Below are 14,380 nucleotides of genomic sequence, written 5' to 3'. Positions count from 1 at the left end.
ATACATGGAAATCGGGAACGATGCTCTGCGGGATTCGGAAGATTCCGGAACGCTCTCCCGGTGCATTGTCGTGCCCCACGGTTCTCCGAAGCCATCGGTACTGTGTAGAAAAAGTCCCTCGGTCCCATTCGATAATAATCCAGGCCAGGCAGATCTTCCCCCGACAGGGAAGGGGGGTCCTGCCAGCAATCGGGAATTTCGCATTTCTTCTTGCTCGATCATCCCCTCGCGACTCGCGTCATGGGTAACGATGATGGAACTTCTTATCCCGGAATGGAGATCGCTGACCATGAAGGAGAGATTTCGGGGGCTTGAATTCCTGGTCGAGAACGATCTCTCGAGAGAACTCGATCGCGTGCACAGTGTCGAAGCTTCAGACGACAGAAGTCCGCCTACGTAGGCCCTCGCGAAGGAAAACCACCAAAGGCGCGTTTCATTCGAAGCTCAGCGAAGCTTCTACACGAGGAGCACGCCGGCGAACGAAGCCTCCATGCCGGCGCGCCGCTGTCGCTTCTCCTCGTCGACATATGTGTTCCGGCAACGTGCAACCGAGTATTTTTGGTGAATTTCTCGTGAACACCGTGCATCCTGGGCTGAATAGACGTCGTACGAAGTTATGGTGACTACGGACAGCAAAACTGAACCGCTCCCTGACTCCGAGATGGAGATGGAGAGCGACGAGGAGCCCGACTTCTCCGATCCCGAAGACTTTGTTGACCAGATCAACGATGAAGAGCTGCTCGCCGATCTCTACCAGAAGCGACCAGCGGAAGCAGAGGGTTTGGAGTCCGTTATAATCTGCGACAACATTCCAGTAATCGACACAACAGAAGGGACCCGTTTCGAGAAATTGAAAACGGTTCTCCAGAAGCTTTTCCGGCCGTTCGGCGACATCAACTCCTGGGAGTTCCCCATCGGAGCCGATGGAAAAAACAAAGGCTTCATGTTTATCGAATACAGGGACGCGTCGTGCGCGATGGAAGCAGTACGCGCTCTGAACGGACACAAACTCGACAAAAACCACACGTTCATCGTTTGTCCATTCACCGACTTCCAGAAGTACGAGTCCATGTCGGAAGACTGGCATCCACCTCAACCTCAGCCATACAAATCGCATGGTAACCTAAGCTATTTCCTGCTCGAGCCCGACTGCCGAGATCAGTTTGTTGTGACGTTCGAGAACGGCCGAAAGGTTACCATGTATCTTCACGGCTTCCAAGAGGATTCGGTGCTGCTCGAACGCGAGAACTTCTCCGATTTGGCTGTCATGTGGTCGCCGAGAGGAACTTTCCTCGCGACCTTCCATGAACAGGGCATCCAATTGTGGGGAGGTGAAAAATGGGATAAAGTTGGCAAGTTCAAGCATTATAAGGTGAGTTTCTGAAAAAGGGGTCGAAATCGTGTTGAGAGACCCGGCCACGTCAAATTGGCTCTCGATCGATGACGTCCCGACGCCAGATCGATGCCTCGAGGGCCCGTTTCCAGTCCGCGAGACCGGTGTCGTATTATCTCTGATACATATCAGCTGTTCGCGATGCGCCCCGTCTCCGACCATCTCCGTTTTCGTCGAAGCGTCGTCGTCTAGCCTGAAAATTCCGCATTTCCCCCCAGTCAGAGCCGGATTGTATACCGAATTCCACTCACGTGGCACGTCTCTTAATTCCAGGTGCGTTTCATCGACTTCTCACCGTGTGAGCAATATCTGGTCACTTTCAACGAAGGAGCCGTGAGCAAAAGCACGGCCCCAGACCTCAGTGAGGACGAGCGGAAACCTTGTGTGATCGTATGGGACATCCTCACCGGACAGAGACGACGTACCTTCCAACCTTCCGAAGAAATCATGTGGCCAATGTTCAAATGGAGTCACGACGACCGCTATTTCGCTCGTCAGGGCGAGGACCAAATCCAGATCTACGAAACTCCCAGCTGTGGTCTGCTCGACATGAAGTCAATCAAAGTCACCGGAGTCAAATCGTTCAGTTGGTGCCCGACCATGAACATCATGGCCTACTGGGTTTCGGAGAACCGGGACGTGCCCGCCAGAGTCACCCTCATCGAGATTCCCTCCCGGAAAGAATTAAGATCGAAGAATTTGTACAACGTCGCCGATTGTAAAATGTGTTGGCACAAGAACGGTGACTACATTGCCGTCAAGGTCGATAGGTATCAAAAATTGAAGAAGGAGGGCAACCAGACGAAGTACAGCGGCATGTCGTTCAATTTCGAAGTAAGTAGCGGGGTATCTTCAATCTGCTGATATATGGCTTCCCTGTTAATTGGATTGGGAATTTCCCTCACGCTATCATGATAGAGTAATTGCTCCGATGGTTTCTAGAGCGTTCTTTTCTCTTCCGTCCCCAGGTATTCATGATCCGCGAGAAGAACATCCCTGTCGACTCCGTGGAGTTGAAAGACTCGTGCGTTACACAGCTTGCCTGGGAGCCGAACGGCTCGAAGTTCGCCGTCGTTCACGGCGAGGGCCAGCACGCCTCCGTCTCATTCTACCAGGTGAAGCAGGCCAGCGTCGTACTAATGAAACGCATGGAGAAGAAATCATGTAATCGGTTACTGTGGTCTCCGAACGGCCAGATCATCTTGCTGGCAGGTCTCAAGAACCTCAATGGAACGCTCGAGTTCCTGGACACCGGAAACGACTTCACGAGCATGGTTGCCACGGAACACTTCCGTTGTACCGACATCGAGTGGGATCCTACCGGGCGCTATGTCGTGACCGCAGTGTCAGCGTGGGCTGGTGACCGATCCGACAACGCCTACTGGATTTGGAGCTTCCAGGGGAAACTACTTCGCAAAGCTGCCCCCACAGGGTACTGCGCGTTCCTATGGCGACCCCGACCACGCAGCCTCCTCACCGAAGAGCACCTCAAGGAGATCAAGAAGAATTTCAAGAAATATTCGCAGCAGTTCAGCCTGAAGGATCGTGCCTCCATGAGCAAGGTGTCCAAGGACATCATGGAGAAGAGACAGCGGCTCATGGAGCTCCATCGCGCTTGGTTGCAGCAGAAGCATGAGAAGCTCGAAGCGCAGAGATCTCTAAGAATCGAGTTGCGAGGAGGAATCGACACGGACACATTGGATGCCAATCCCGATGAGCTGGAAGAGGAGACCCTATTCATTTTGGTTAAGGAAGAAAGCGTACCCCTCCCCGCGTAGACCCTAGGATCACCCAGCTGGAGACTTCTCCGAAACTCGACAGAGCTCTTGTCAGCAAACTCGGACGGATTCGTTGCGGTCGCATGAACGTCGTCTCGTATCGGTTGGAACTCTCGATCCCCAACGGAATACAATAAAGCTTGAATTGGTGACGAATGATAACAGCCGGCATCGACCCAGAGTCTAGCCGCTCGAGTTTTCAAAGAAAGCAACCATTCAAAGCTCGATAAGCTCCTCTCATTCTTTTTCACCTGCAGGAACCGATTTTCCCGTAGTTTTTGCCCTATTTTTGTCCCCAGGCTTACATATATGTACAAAGTTCCGCTCGCGAGTTTTGGCTGCGCACTCGAGGAAAGTGAGCGTTCGAACTTCGAAGGAATCCAATAGCGTGGGGACGGAGTGTTGGGTGGTAGCTCCTCGATATTGAGCGGAGGTGAGTAGCTGTATAAGTCCCGGGAAGTAGCCAACAAGATCTCCAATCAGATTCACTGGCGAAACCGAGACATTCGTTCAGAATCCCTGTTCACGAGGGAGTAGGTCCGCAAACTTCCAGAGTAACGGCAGCGCAGACCAGCTCAGCCACTCCACGTCGGAGCTTGATGCGGAAGGAGCCTCCAAGGATCACGATCTTTTGCGTGCCTGGAGATAAGGCACAATGGGGAGAACATGGGCGGATTTTTTCCCCGACTCGGAGTTCCGCGGGGAGTTGCGGGTCTGTTCCTGACTTCGTTTCTAGCTTTTTTGAAGTGAATAGAATCAACATTTTTTTCTCAATTATGGGGCCGAGTAGTACCGCGCACCCTCGATGGGGGCGCACGAGAATTGTGCTCGCGTGCCGCGAGGTCGAGATCCTTGGTGAACTACTAGAGTTAGGAGGAAGATTAGGTAGAGAAATTCGATCGTCGAAGAGTCTCAAGGTTCTAGGTAGTCAAGTTCTATAGGTACGACGAACCCGGAGCAGCGTCTTCTCCAAGATTTGCGGTCATCCCTTTTTTATTCAGTCCGTCAAAGGATGTTCCGCGAGAGAGACTGAAACGTGTGCGGGACTCGATGTTTCAGACGTGAGAAAGGACTCGAGAAAAAAAAGATTACGAATTCACGGGATTTCTTCGGGAACGTAATCTACAAGGACTCACAAGTCAGTCGGAGCTGCCCTCTCTAAGCAAGTATGCTCTTGGAGTTCCCGAGATAGTTGATCCAAGCGGAATATCCGGAAGAGGTGGTGAGAATCGATCATCGCGCGGCGAGGTCAATCGCGCTGTACGTGGTTGCTGAATACATTGTGTTGCATACCTCAACGGGATCAGGGAAGGGATCAGTTGAAGAACTCAAGGAAAAAGGTCATGGCTGAGCCTTCCAATGTAATCCCTTCAGCTGCACGGCTTCTGTTCCCCAAAGGGGTGAGCTGATGCGCTATTCCGGAACAATACGTTGGGGCAAATCCCCGTCCTGATCCTTCCGCAGGTGTAGCAATAGTCGTATATATTCTGGTGATGTCTCACAATCATGGGAATTCCATTCCGAGATGACATTAGATCATAAACCCGCTGATTTGCATCTCCCGTCCACGTGATCGATAGCCTTATCGGCTGGAGTATATCGCGGCATACGTTCTCTGCAAGATATCCTCTTCCTCTAGATGGCTTGCTCCAATGATGTCATCACGCTCGGCCACTGATACATGAGAGGATCCGGGCGGGATATCCGATTCCGTCTGATCTGCTGCGATATGAAGTATGAGTAGCGCTCGTATGACTTCGGAGAGAACAATGACACGAGTGTAGCATGGCTCCAGGGTAGCTCATTTCGATCGTACTTGAACTCCTGAATTTAGATTATAAATCCATACCGATTGGGAGTGCGAGCATTCATTCCTCTCGACAAGTCGTGCATGAATCCGTTCCAGTATGAGATTGAATACACAATCCTGGTAGATCGTCGGCGGGACGAATTCAATCATGGTCTGAATCCCCCGAACTCGCCGTTCTTGATTTGCCGAGACACGAGGCGGACACAGTCAGTGGCGATCATGCGCTTCCGCACCCGCCGATAGGGCTTCCCCCTCGAGATCAGGAAAGTCGACTCGGAGTTAAGAGGGCCGAGCAGAAAGTACAGCGGAACAACCCCCCCCTCCCGATAAAGTCCTCGTAGATATTCTCATATCATTTCGGTGCCCGAATTTCCGTTTCTTCACAGACTTCCGACCAAATGAATGATTGACGTTTGTTGTCTCCCCCTGAATACGAGAGTGCCAAGGTAACAATGAAAGTTGATTACAGATTACTTGCATCTCACATTGTGAATCTCTCTGTAAAATACGATCGCAGCGGAATACTGCTCCATTGAAAGGGGGAATACGTGAAGACCCCATAAACGAGCGCTGTGCAGAATTATATCGCTGGAGATCAGCTGGCTCGCGGTGATCCATCCCTCTGGTAGAGACCCGACCAGCGCCGGTATGCCGCGGATACGGATTGAGGATTTCTGACGAGCCCCAAATGGATATCTTCCTCATTCGATTGGAGTCCGGAAGGATATCGTTCAGCCTTGATCGTGATCTACCATCAGGGCCAGACTCGGTGAGGGTCGGGTGCGATGCCGAGATCCTGTCTCTACGCTCATTCCAGTGCAATGTTCCTCGAGGACTAGGACGTTATGGCCGGAACATGGAAGAATGTTCTCGACGCACCTCGAGGCGTACCTCGTGCGAACCGAGCAGCGCCCGAAGGTGGCGGATCGTCTATGAAGCTAGAAGCGAGACTCTGATACTGCAGCCATCCGAGAAGTTGGGTATCTGACAGCCACTGGGAAGACTTCTACGGGGAATTCCGCCCATCGTAGATGCACTAGGCGGCCTATTGTCGATGAGCGGGAACTGCACGCAGTCACCCGAGCCCAAGCGATCGGTCAAATATTGGGAACCAGCTCGAACCCAGATTCCAAGCTCCTCCGATCGTTCCGAAAATTTCTGTGATGGCGATAATCCAAAGATCCCTCGTCGCGTTGCCCTAGATTGGCTAGATTTTTCTTGATCGCTCTGATACCCTTCTACTCAAAATTCTCAGGATAAAGCTGGCTGCGAGTGTTTCCCGGTTCTTAGAGTCGAAACTTCCAAGTTATGAACAATATTCGCTGGCCGGAAAATCAACGTGGAACTCCTTCTTTTCCCCTGACAACTCTTTGGGAATTCAATGGTTGGTTCGGCGTCCGACTGCCACTTGACCAAAGCATTCTGTCGATGGCGACCGGTGGCCTGAAGAAACCGCGATACCTCTCCACTTCGCAAACCTACAGACGTTCGGTTTTCGTAGAGGGCGGATCGTAGCCGGCAGTCATACAGGCCGACGATGCTGTGCAAGGAACTGATGGTTATATCTCGAGAACTCTTTGACACTCTTCCTCTTGCTCAGCAGATTCGTCACGAATCATGGATATTCATTCCGAAATGGCCGTCCAATCACTTCAATGCTTTAGGCTACAGTGATGGGTGTCGTTCCGATATTCGCTCCACACTATCCGGAATCAGCCACGCTTTCTCTGTGTTGTGCCTCCGTTGATGCTCCTTGTCCACCAGATGCCGGCGCGTTTCCGTGGGAATAGAGCTTCGTTGAAGACAATATTTGAGGTGAGATTCCGTCTTCCTATACGATGAGGAGTTTCTCCAATTTCTGAGATTCTCAGTAGAGGGAAATTGAGCTCGTTCATCTGTGCTCGAAACCATGCTCAATTTAGCAAAGGGTAAGATACATATAGGTGAGTCGAGTTCTTCCGGTGTCTGGCGATCGCAAAGCCTTTCGAATGCCGGCGTGCTGAGCGTTCGTGGTTCAATTTGAGAGGATCGATGTCCTCTTCGCGAGAGCTCTCCGCGGCCACCTCTCATTGTGATCATCGGCGTTCGTCCGGCTCTGTTAAAACTGCTGCGAGAACTGCCGATGAATACTTGGCATCCTGCGCTTAAAAGTTCTTCGAACGATGGAGGAATCCATGAAGAGCCTCTGATCTCGATGAATGAAAATCTTCGGTGTTTGCACGGGGAGGGAATTGGAAGTTCCGGTCGTCAGCAATCGATTTCATGTTCTGACATTGTAGGAGTGTCACCTCAAATACTCATTTTTTTCTTATTGAAGTTTCCCACAGCAGGTGCATAAATGGCGTCAGCGGACGACTCTGTTGCCCAGTTCGGGTACTGGAACATTCGGGGGCTCGGACAATCCATCCGACACGTCTTGAACTACTGCGAGGTGCAATACGATGAGCGTACGTACGATTTCGGAGAGAAGAACGACACCCGCGAAAATTGGTTGAAGGTATCCGTTTTCATTCATTCTGATCGGAGTCGTACACTGCATTCTGCTCGTAGAAATTTCCGGCTGATATCCTTGCTAATTCCTTGGCTTGCCTCAATCAATGATGACCCCTGGGATATTCACAGGAGAAATTCACCCTCGGTCTGGACTTCCCGAACTTGCCTTATCTGAAAATGGGTGAAGTCAAGCTGACCCAGTCATTGGCGATTCTACGGTACCTCGCGCGGAGAGGAGGACTCTTCCCCCAGACTGAAGAAGGCCAGCAGAGAGTCGACGTGATCGAACAGCAGGTGCGAATCCGCTTCTCGAAGATCTGAATCCTATCGTCCTATCGCAATGGAAAATACCGGAAACGGTCCCCATGATTGGAGCCGAGATCCATGATGTTTATTCCCTGTTTATTATTCCCAGACAAATGACATCATTTGGGATTGCGTCCGCTTGTGCTACGGTGAAAGTTACAGCGATAAAGAGAAGGTGAGCTGATTATCACGGCTGGGAGGATTCGATCAGGAGTCGATAGGCGTCCCATAGACCGCACGATATTCGGTAGACCCAATGCCTTCGAGGCCAATCCTGTCTTTCAAGACTGATTCCTTTACTGATGTTTCATGTTGGTTCCTCAGGAAGAGTACATGAAACAATTCCAAGAACTGCGCTGTGAACAGCTGGAGAAGTTCCTCGGTGACCGCAATTACATCGCGGGCGAGCAACTAACATACGTTGACTTCCTCCTTTGGGAGACGCTCGACCAACATCGGTTAGAGTCCTTTACTTGCTTTTCACACAAGGGGGTTCTCTGCAGCTCCGCGACCAAACTTCCGGAGGCGTTGGCCACGGGGCTCACAGTTCTAGACATAGAATATGAATTTATGAGGTTTTCCCTTCCTCGCTTACAGAACTTTGTGGCCGGAATACGAGAAAATGTATTCAAAACACCCGAAACTCGAGTCTTATCTGAAACGCATCGAAGGACTGCCGAAAGTGGCGAAATTCCTTGAGAGTGAAAAGTAAGGTTCATCTAGAATTTGGTTCCGGAGAATCGCGTGAGTCAAGGAACTCGTTCGAGGCTATAATGAAACATCATTTTCAGATGTATCAAATGGCCTGTGTGGAGTGAGAGGTCTCTTTACGGTGGACCTAAGATGGCTGCACCGAGGAGCCCCGTCAAATATTAAAAGAGATTCTAGCGGCCGACATGCACCGATGGATCAGGGCTGTCCTGTCGAATGCTTTCTCGGACTACATGAATTTCCCTCTCGAATTCTTCTAATTTGTAGACTTCACGCGATAGGGATCAAAATTTCGCCAAGAATAAAGCTTTGAAAACGGGTCATGAGAGTTCTCACTGGGCGCCTCGTACATGCCTCTCCTCGGCAGTCTGTGAGTGTTCTTCCGCCGGTACAAAGCTCCGATTAAGATATCAGAGCTAGCACGCCAATGCCGCGCCCTGAAGAAGGCGAATCTAGGACCCAAATAGACCAGAAGCTCTCAATCATCCCAATATGAATTGGAATCAAATTTGTCTTCCTGAATCTTCTGACCTCTGACTCTGGAGGAACTTCAAGACAGCGGGTCGCCCAGCAGATACGAATGCGTTTTGCGTCTCAGTGTATTTTATTGCTGAGAACATGATTTTGTCGGCCTGTTCCGCGCTTGGATGAAAGAAAACGCGGCTTACTGCTCGTAGAATGCAATTCAATAGCTCTATACTGTATTTACCGTTTTATAACATTTTCTCTCTGCTATTTACACGCTTTTGGATCGCCTTTCGGATTCCACCCTCTCTCTGCGAAATTACCGAGCGTAGATGGCTCCCGAAGCCGTGCTCTTCCGTTCCAATCGTTCAGACTTCCTAGGCATTCTAGTCCTCCGCAATGAAGTCGATTTCTCGTCAGTGCTCTCACAAAAAATCCTTAGCTCCGGGTTCCGGGAGGGCTTAGGTATCTATCAGACAGATCTGTCAGCTTTCACAGTATACAAGATTCTCTCTAGGCGTCCGGGTCCTCTCAGCAGTCTAGTCCGGATATTCTTTTTCAAACAGCGACTGATAACATTCCATGACGCGAATTTTCTTTCCATCTTCAATCGATCCATCTCTTTGTAAATCGCACGGCCGACGACTGGAGCAAATCTGTTCGAACATGGCAATATCGGTGTTAGAGAAATTGCTTCCGAAAAATCCCACCAAAGGACTGAGGATATCTTACCACCTACGCAAACAATTCGACAGTCAAGCGCACACTCTCAAGTCTCCACGGCTTGCCTGCCTCTATGAGAACAACATCAATCAACCTCCGAGCCCGATAGGCTTGTAGCGTGTTCGGACCCCAAATGTGTTCAATTATTCAACACTCGTGCTCGCTACCAGACATTCGTAAGCCTATAGTAAGAAAACTCGGAAACGCAATCAAGTATCCTGTCTCACAGTCATACCGTCCTACGCCGTTGTTGATTCGAATAGACTTGATTCACTCCCTAGCTCATAGCTGCACGCTGAGACTCGGGATTTTGGTAAAGCTACGAAACGGATGAGGGGAGACGCAGTCCGAGAGCAGACTTAAACCCTCGGAGCTGTCAACTCAGGCATTTTGATATCGTATATACATACATAGTGTTTATGCATATAGGCATTGTCGTATTCAAATCGGTTCCTCTCCGGATCAGTCAGTTTCCAATGGCTCGCCATGCAATCATGTTTGATATGAGCTTGCTTGCCTCAGATTAACTTCATCCTGCGGGTTTCTTTCTTTATGGAGCAGTCTCTGATCCCTGAGACCGCTGCTGCCACCTTCAGAACACTCGTATTGGATTGTGTTTGTCAAAACAACAATGTTTGCCGGCTCGGCTCGAGAAACCCCCGTCGTCGCAGAAGACTCGCTGAAAAGAAATGGTGCAACCGAGTTTCTTTAGACACGTATGCATGCCGCTCGTTTGATAGAAACCAAGTCGCCGATACCTCATTAGGTAGCGGGGCACGGACCATAAAAATATTACGGTTTGTCTCCCTCAAACGAATTTTGTCAATTAGGAGATCGAGAATGAGGGGATTGAATCACGGAATCAGGAACCCGTCCAAATGGCTCTCGCAACCAGATCAGAGGAATCGAACTGCCAGCCAGAAATGGGAAGGAACATAGGACATAGAAAGGAAATGTGAGTCTTTCTTTCTCATCTCGTTCTGGAAGTCATAAGATGCATATTTTTAGGTCATATATTATCTACAAAAAAAAATCGTCGTATCAGATGATATCAGTCCTATCGAAGCGATCTCATCCCCGAGCCTGGCCCCTCCGCACGTCATCCTCGGAACATATAAGCCACGCATATATCTTACAACATTAACATCACGCACGCTCGGCTTAAGGTAAGGTCGGAACCGGAAGCGAGGAGGAAGCACACATCGAGTCTACAACAAAACTGACTTGAGGACACATTCGGAGACGTACACACTTATACTCATGAGCGAAGCAGTCCACCTACGCTCGCCGTCGTCTACCGCTTGCCAGTGGTCTCGACCGATCTGGTGCGTTTCGCCAAGTCGATATTGATAGAGTCCTTGCCTACGATCAACCGGATCCGTTTGGTTTGACCCAAGTGGAAAATATCCGACGAACGTCTGGCTCTGGTAAGAGGAGACGACCAGGAGTTGCCCTCCAAAGGCTTGTTGTCCACCCGCGGCTTTTTAGCGGGCGACGGAAACACCTGATAGAGCTTATCCGCATCCATGCGAATGGTAAGTTTCAGTGGACTGTGCCTAGCGGCTGTTACGGGGACCTCAGCCACCGAGGCTGGGGAGGCGGGTTCGGACGACAGCTGACTCCCATCGTACTCATCATGGCGATGATGATTATGGTGATGATGATGGTGGCGATGATGCGCTAAGTCTACGCGTTGGGCCCGGTTGCCGACCGCATCGCTCTGACTGGAGACTTTGTTTACCTGAACCGCAGTATCCCGGTCTCGATTGGTGATTCTCGAGTCGCCTCCACAGCTTCTTCGCGTACTCCGCCGTCGCGAGAAACTTCCGTCCACCGATCGATCGTCGTCTTCTGAGGTTCGCGCTGAAGAGCTCAGCGATGAGTTTGTGGCGGGCACGTTCAGGTTGAGCTTCCCTCGACGACGGTTCTCGTTATTCCTCGGAGTATTCTTTGGTGGCTGATGACGCGTCGACGAGCGTGTTTTATGGATCGTAGGGGGTTTGTTATCGACCGGGACAGGGTCGTTAGGGATTCTCAGACGCTCGTTCTTCAGCATTAATGCGTCTTTCACTCGTTGGTCCGATTCCTTCGGAGAGATCGTATCTTCCGGCATCATGTCCTCGACAGTGGAACGACGTTTATACCGTCGAGGTCGTTTGGATTCTTGAGAACCATTGGAAGTCTGGCTGTTCCGTCGCTCGGACCAGCGGCTGTTCGCAGCTGTTGTGGTGGCCGCTGCGACCTGCGTGGTCGTCGTCGCGACTGCCGATGAAGAGATCGCTGCCGGGGTCATCGCCGTCGTTGTTGCCGTTCCGTTGGGCGAGGTCGTAGGATCAACGCCGGCCTCGGGTCCGCCGTTGAGTATCCGACGGAGTCGGTTGTCTGTTTCGCGAAACGAGTATTTTCGGGCTCCGTCGACTTCACTCTGACTCGACGAGGAGTCTCCAACGTCGGATTGTGCGTCGGATGCGTCCACGCGGAACGCCCCGCTACCCCGACGTTCGCAGGTATGGCATTCGCAAAAACAGTTCGAATCACCGAAGAAGTCTTCGCCGTAGAAGCACGTGATCTCTTCGCCAATCCCGATGTCTCGGAGCGCTTTGACGCAGGCGCTTCCTCGACCCGTCGAAACGAAGCGACAGTTAGCTCGGCAGTCGTGGTTTATGAACGCCGCCGGTCCCAACCAGAGCTGAGCACAATTTTTCCGCGTAGAATACATCACGCTGAAGTCGTTCCGACCGGCGACCAGAATTTGCCTCTCTTCGATTGGCGAGAGTTCGGCGATGCACCCGACGAGGTTCCGTATCGTATCGTTCTTCCGCCAATCCCGAGTAGCGCAGAGCCGGGCGCCCATGTGACCCTCGGTCGAATACCGGTCGCAGGGCAGGATCTCGAATCCGCTCTCTTTAGCGAAAAGCCGCAAATACCGGTAAACCTAGAAGATTGAAAAATTAGCGATTTCGAATCGGGATCGGACCGTAGGGGTGGGCCGCACGAGAGCGAGGAGGGGGGCAACCCCGAAATCGATCAAAGATGCTGAAGTGAAGTAATTAGGATCATATTCGCACTCACGTGTTCTTTGAAGGCGTCCTTCCGCGACTTCGTGAGACATGCCGGCGGAATCCAATTTCCCGCACATAATTTCTCGAATGCAGCTTCATAATCGAAATCCACACGAAACCCCTCCACGATCCGTCGGAGTTGAGCATTGCGAACATTTGCACGGGGGGGTCTGAACCTGCAATAAAATATTCGCCTGTAAATATGAGCTATCATCTATAGCATCCAGCGAGGGTTTTGTAGGAGCGATTGATGCTCTGGAAGAACGAGTCGCCTGAATCAGCGCAGCTCAACGGTTTCGATGGAAAGAACGATGAGCGCCAGCAGGCAACAATAGAAGCTGGGTAGCTGTCTCCGGCCTTTCGACTCGCTGGTCGGATGGGTACTCATCTCTCCAGATGGTCCTGAAGATTAGAAACCTCCGGTTCCTTCCGATCCGCCGGAAAATAAATTCACCGCAGACAAGGATCAATGGATTGGTCTCTCTCTGTAGGAGTTATCCGATGCTCCCACCTCACAGAGGGAACATTTTCGAGATTTTGTAAATATGATTTTGTTCTGATATTCAGGACGGATAGATGCCCCCCAAAGGAAGATAGACTGACATGCTTCTCAATCGAGAGAATGCGGTCACTTGTCCGGAGCTGCTCATAAATTATCGCCTTGTCAAGGGCAAGTCGCACAAGGAGCGCAAACGAAGAACGGCAAACAACTGCGCATGTTTCCTCAGACTTCGATAGGAATTCGATAAATTCTCCCAGTTGACTTGACAGCCGACCCAGAAAATAGACCACCTCCAGGCCCCTGATTGTCGCCTCGAGCCTTTCTCAATCCACATCCGATGGATTTCATTCAGCTGACCGTTACCCTGCCCGATCGGAGCCCACAGAACGCAAAGAGAATCCCTGTCGAAATTCTCAATCGGTCACCACTGCATGGAGTCAATCGAAGATTTCTCGATCTTCAGATCCCATCTATCTGAAGACTTCGTCTTGAGAACATGCTAGACGCATCAGTCGAAAAGAAGCTCGACAAGAGGCTGATCGTGCACCGGTCGATGGGAGCACTGTCTTCAGCGGACATTTAATTCTGGTCCTGCCGAGACTCTCCGAAGGATGTCCCGAGAAACCTCCAGACCTCTTCACACTCTACGGGCAACAGCGTCGAACGATTTTCGGAACTCTTCGTGTCTACCGCGACCGATAAATTCCTGCTGGTTCTGCCCGATACCCTGAATAATTTCAGTAACGAATCTTTCTGCGTCACACTCCCTCACAACACGCAGGGACTCACTCTCACACACACACAGACTGACAGAAGTTGAACCGTTGTGCGCAAGCCGGCTGATGACGGTTTTCTGAGCCAGCCAAGTAGAACTCAATCGAATAAAATGTCAGAGAACAAATAGAAACTAACCTGAGGTTCATTTTGTGCGTTTGGAAACCTAACCATGGGTCGATTACCAGACTAGTGGCCTGGTCATCGTTTTCGGCTAGTTCGCGTGCCGTCATCGAGAGCAACATTCTGTTGTTCGCGGGTCCAGCCACACCACCCATAAGACTTCTAACGACTCGTTGTCAGCCGTCGTCACCTCGAATCCTTCCGAAATCAATTTGGAAGCATTGACTTCGGGCCGTTGCA

General features: G+C 50.9%; 3 protein-coding genes across 3 annotated transcripts; 2 read left to right on the top strand and 1 right to left on the bottom strand.

Annotated features, from left to right (window-relative positions):
• The first annotated feature begins 519 nt into the window (after positions 1–519).
• On the top strand, positions 520–3,386 carry eIF3b (eukaryotic translation initiation factor 3 subunit b). The gene is made up of 3 exons (XM_003745461.2): positions 520–1,372; positions 1,667–2,227; positions 2,362–3,386. Exons 1-3 carry the CDS (start codon positions 617–619, stop codon positions 3,169–3,171), a joined length of 2,127 nt encoding a protein of 708 aa, XP_003745509.1. The 5' UTR covers positions 520–616; the 3' UTR covers positions 3,172–3,386.
• A 3,320-nt stretch (positions 3,387–6,706) lies between these two features.
• On the top strand, positions 6,707–8,729 carry LOC100897557 (glutathione S-transferase Mu 1). The gene is made up of 7 exons (XM_018640431.1): positions 6,707–6,796; positions 7,309–7,478; positions 7,604–7,768; positions 7,890–7,955; positions 8,105–8,238; positions 8,378–8,488; positions 8,572–8,729. Exons 2-7 carry the CDS (start codon positions 7,320–7,322, stop codon positions 8,654–8,656), a joined length of 720 nt encoding a protein of 239 aa, XP_018495947.1. The 5' UTR covers positions 6,707–6,796; positions 7,309–7,319; the 3' UTR covers positions 8,657–8,729.
• Positions 8,730–10,973: 2,244 nt separating this feature from the next.
• Hmt4-20 (Histone methyltransferase 4-20) lies at positions 10,974–14,378 on the bottom strand. The gene is made up of 3 exons (XM_003745592.1): positions 14,156–14,378; positions 12,752–12,917; positions 10,974–12,614 (listed from the first exon to the last, which is right to left on the bottom strand). Exons 1-3 carry the CDS (start codon positions 14,293–14,295, stop codon positions 10,974–10,976), a joined length of 1,947 nt encoding a protein of 648 aa, XP_003745640.1. The 5' UTR covers positions 14,296–14,378.
• Between the last annotated feature and the right edge of the window lie 2 nt (positions 14,379–14,380).

The sequence above is a fragment of the Galendromus occidentalis genome, unplaced genomic scaffold (assembly GCF_000255335.2).
Source record: "Galendromus occidentalis unplaced genomic scaffold, Mocc_1.1 scf7180000077484, whole genome shotgun sequence".
Lineage (NCBI taxonomy): Eukaryota > Metazoa > Arthropoda > Arachnida > Mesostigmata > Phytoseiidae > Galendromus > Galendromus occidentalis.
Note: the sequence above shows the minus strand (reverse complement) of the source record. Positions and strands in the feature narration are given on the sequence as shown.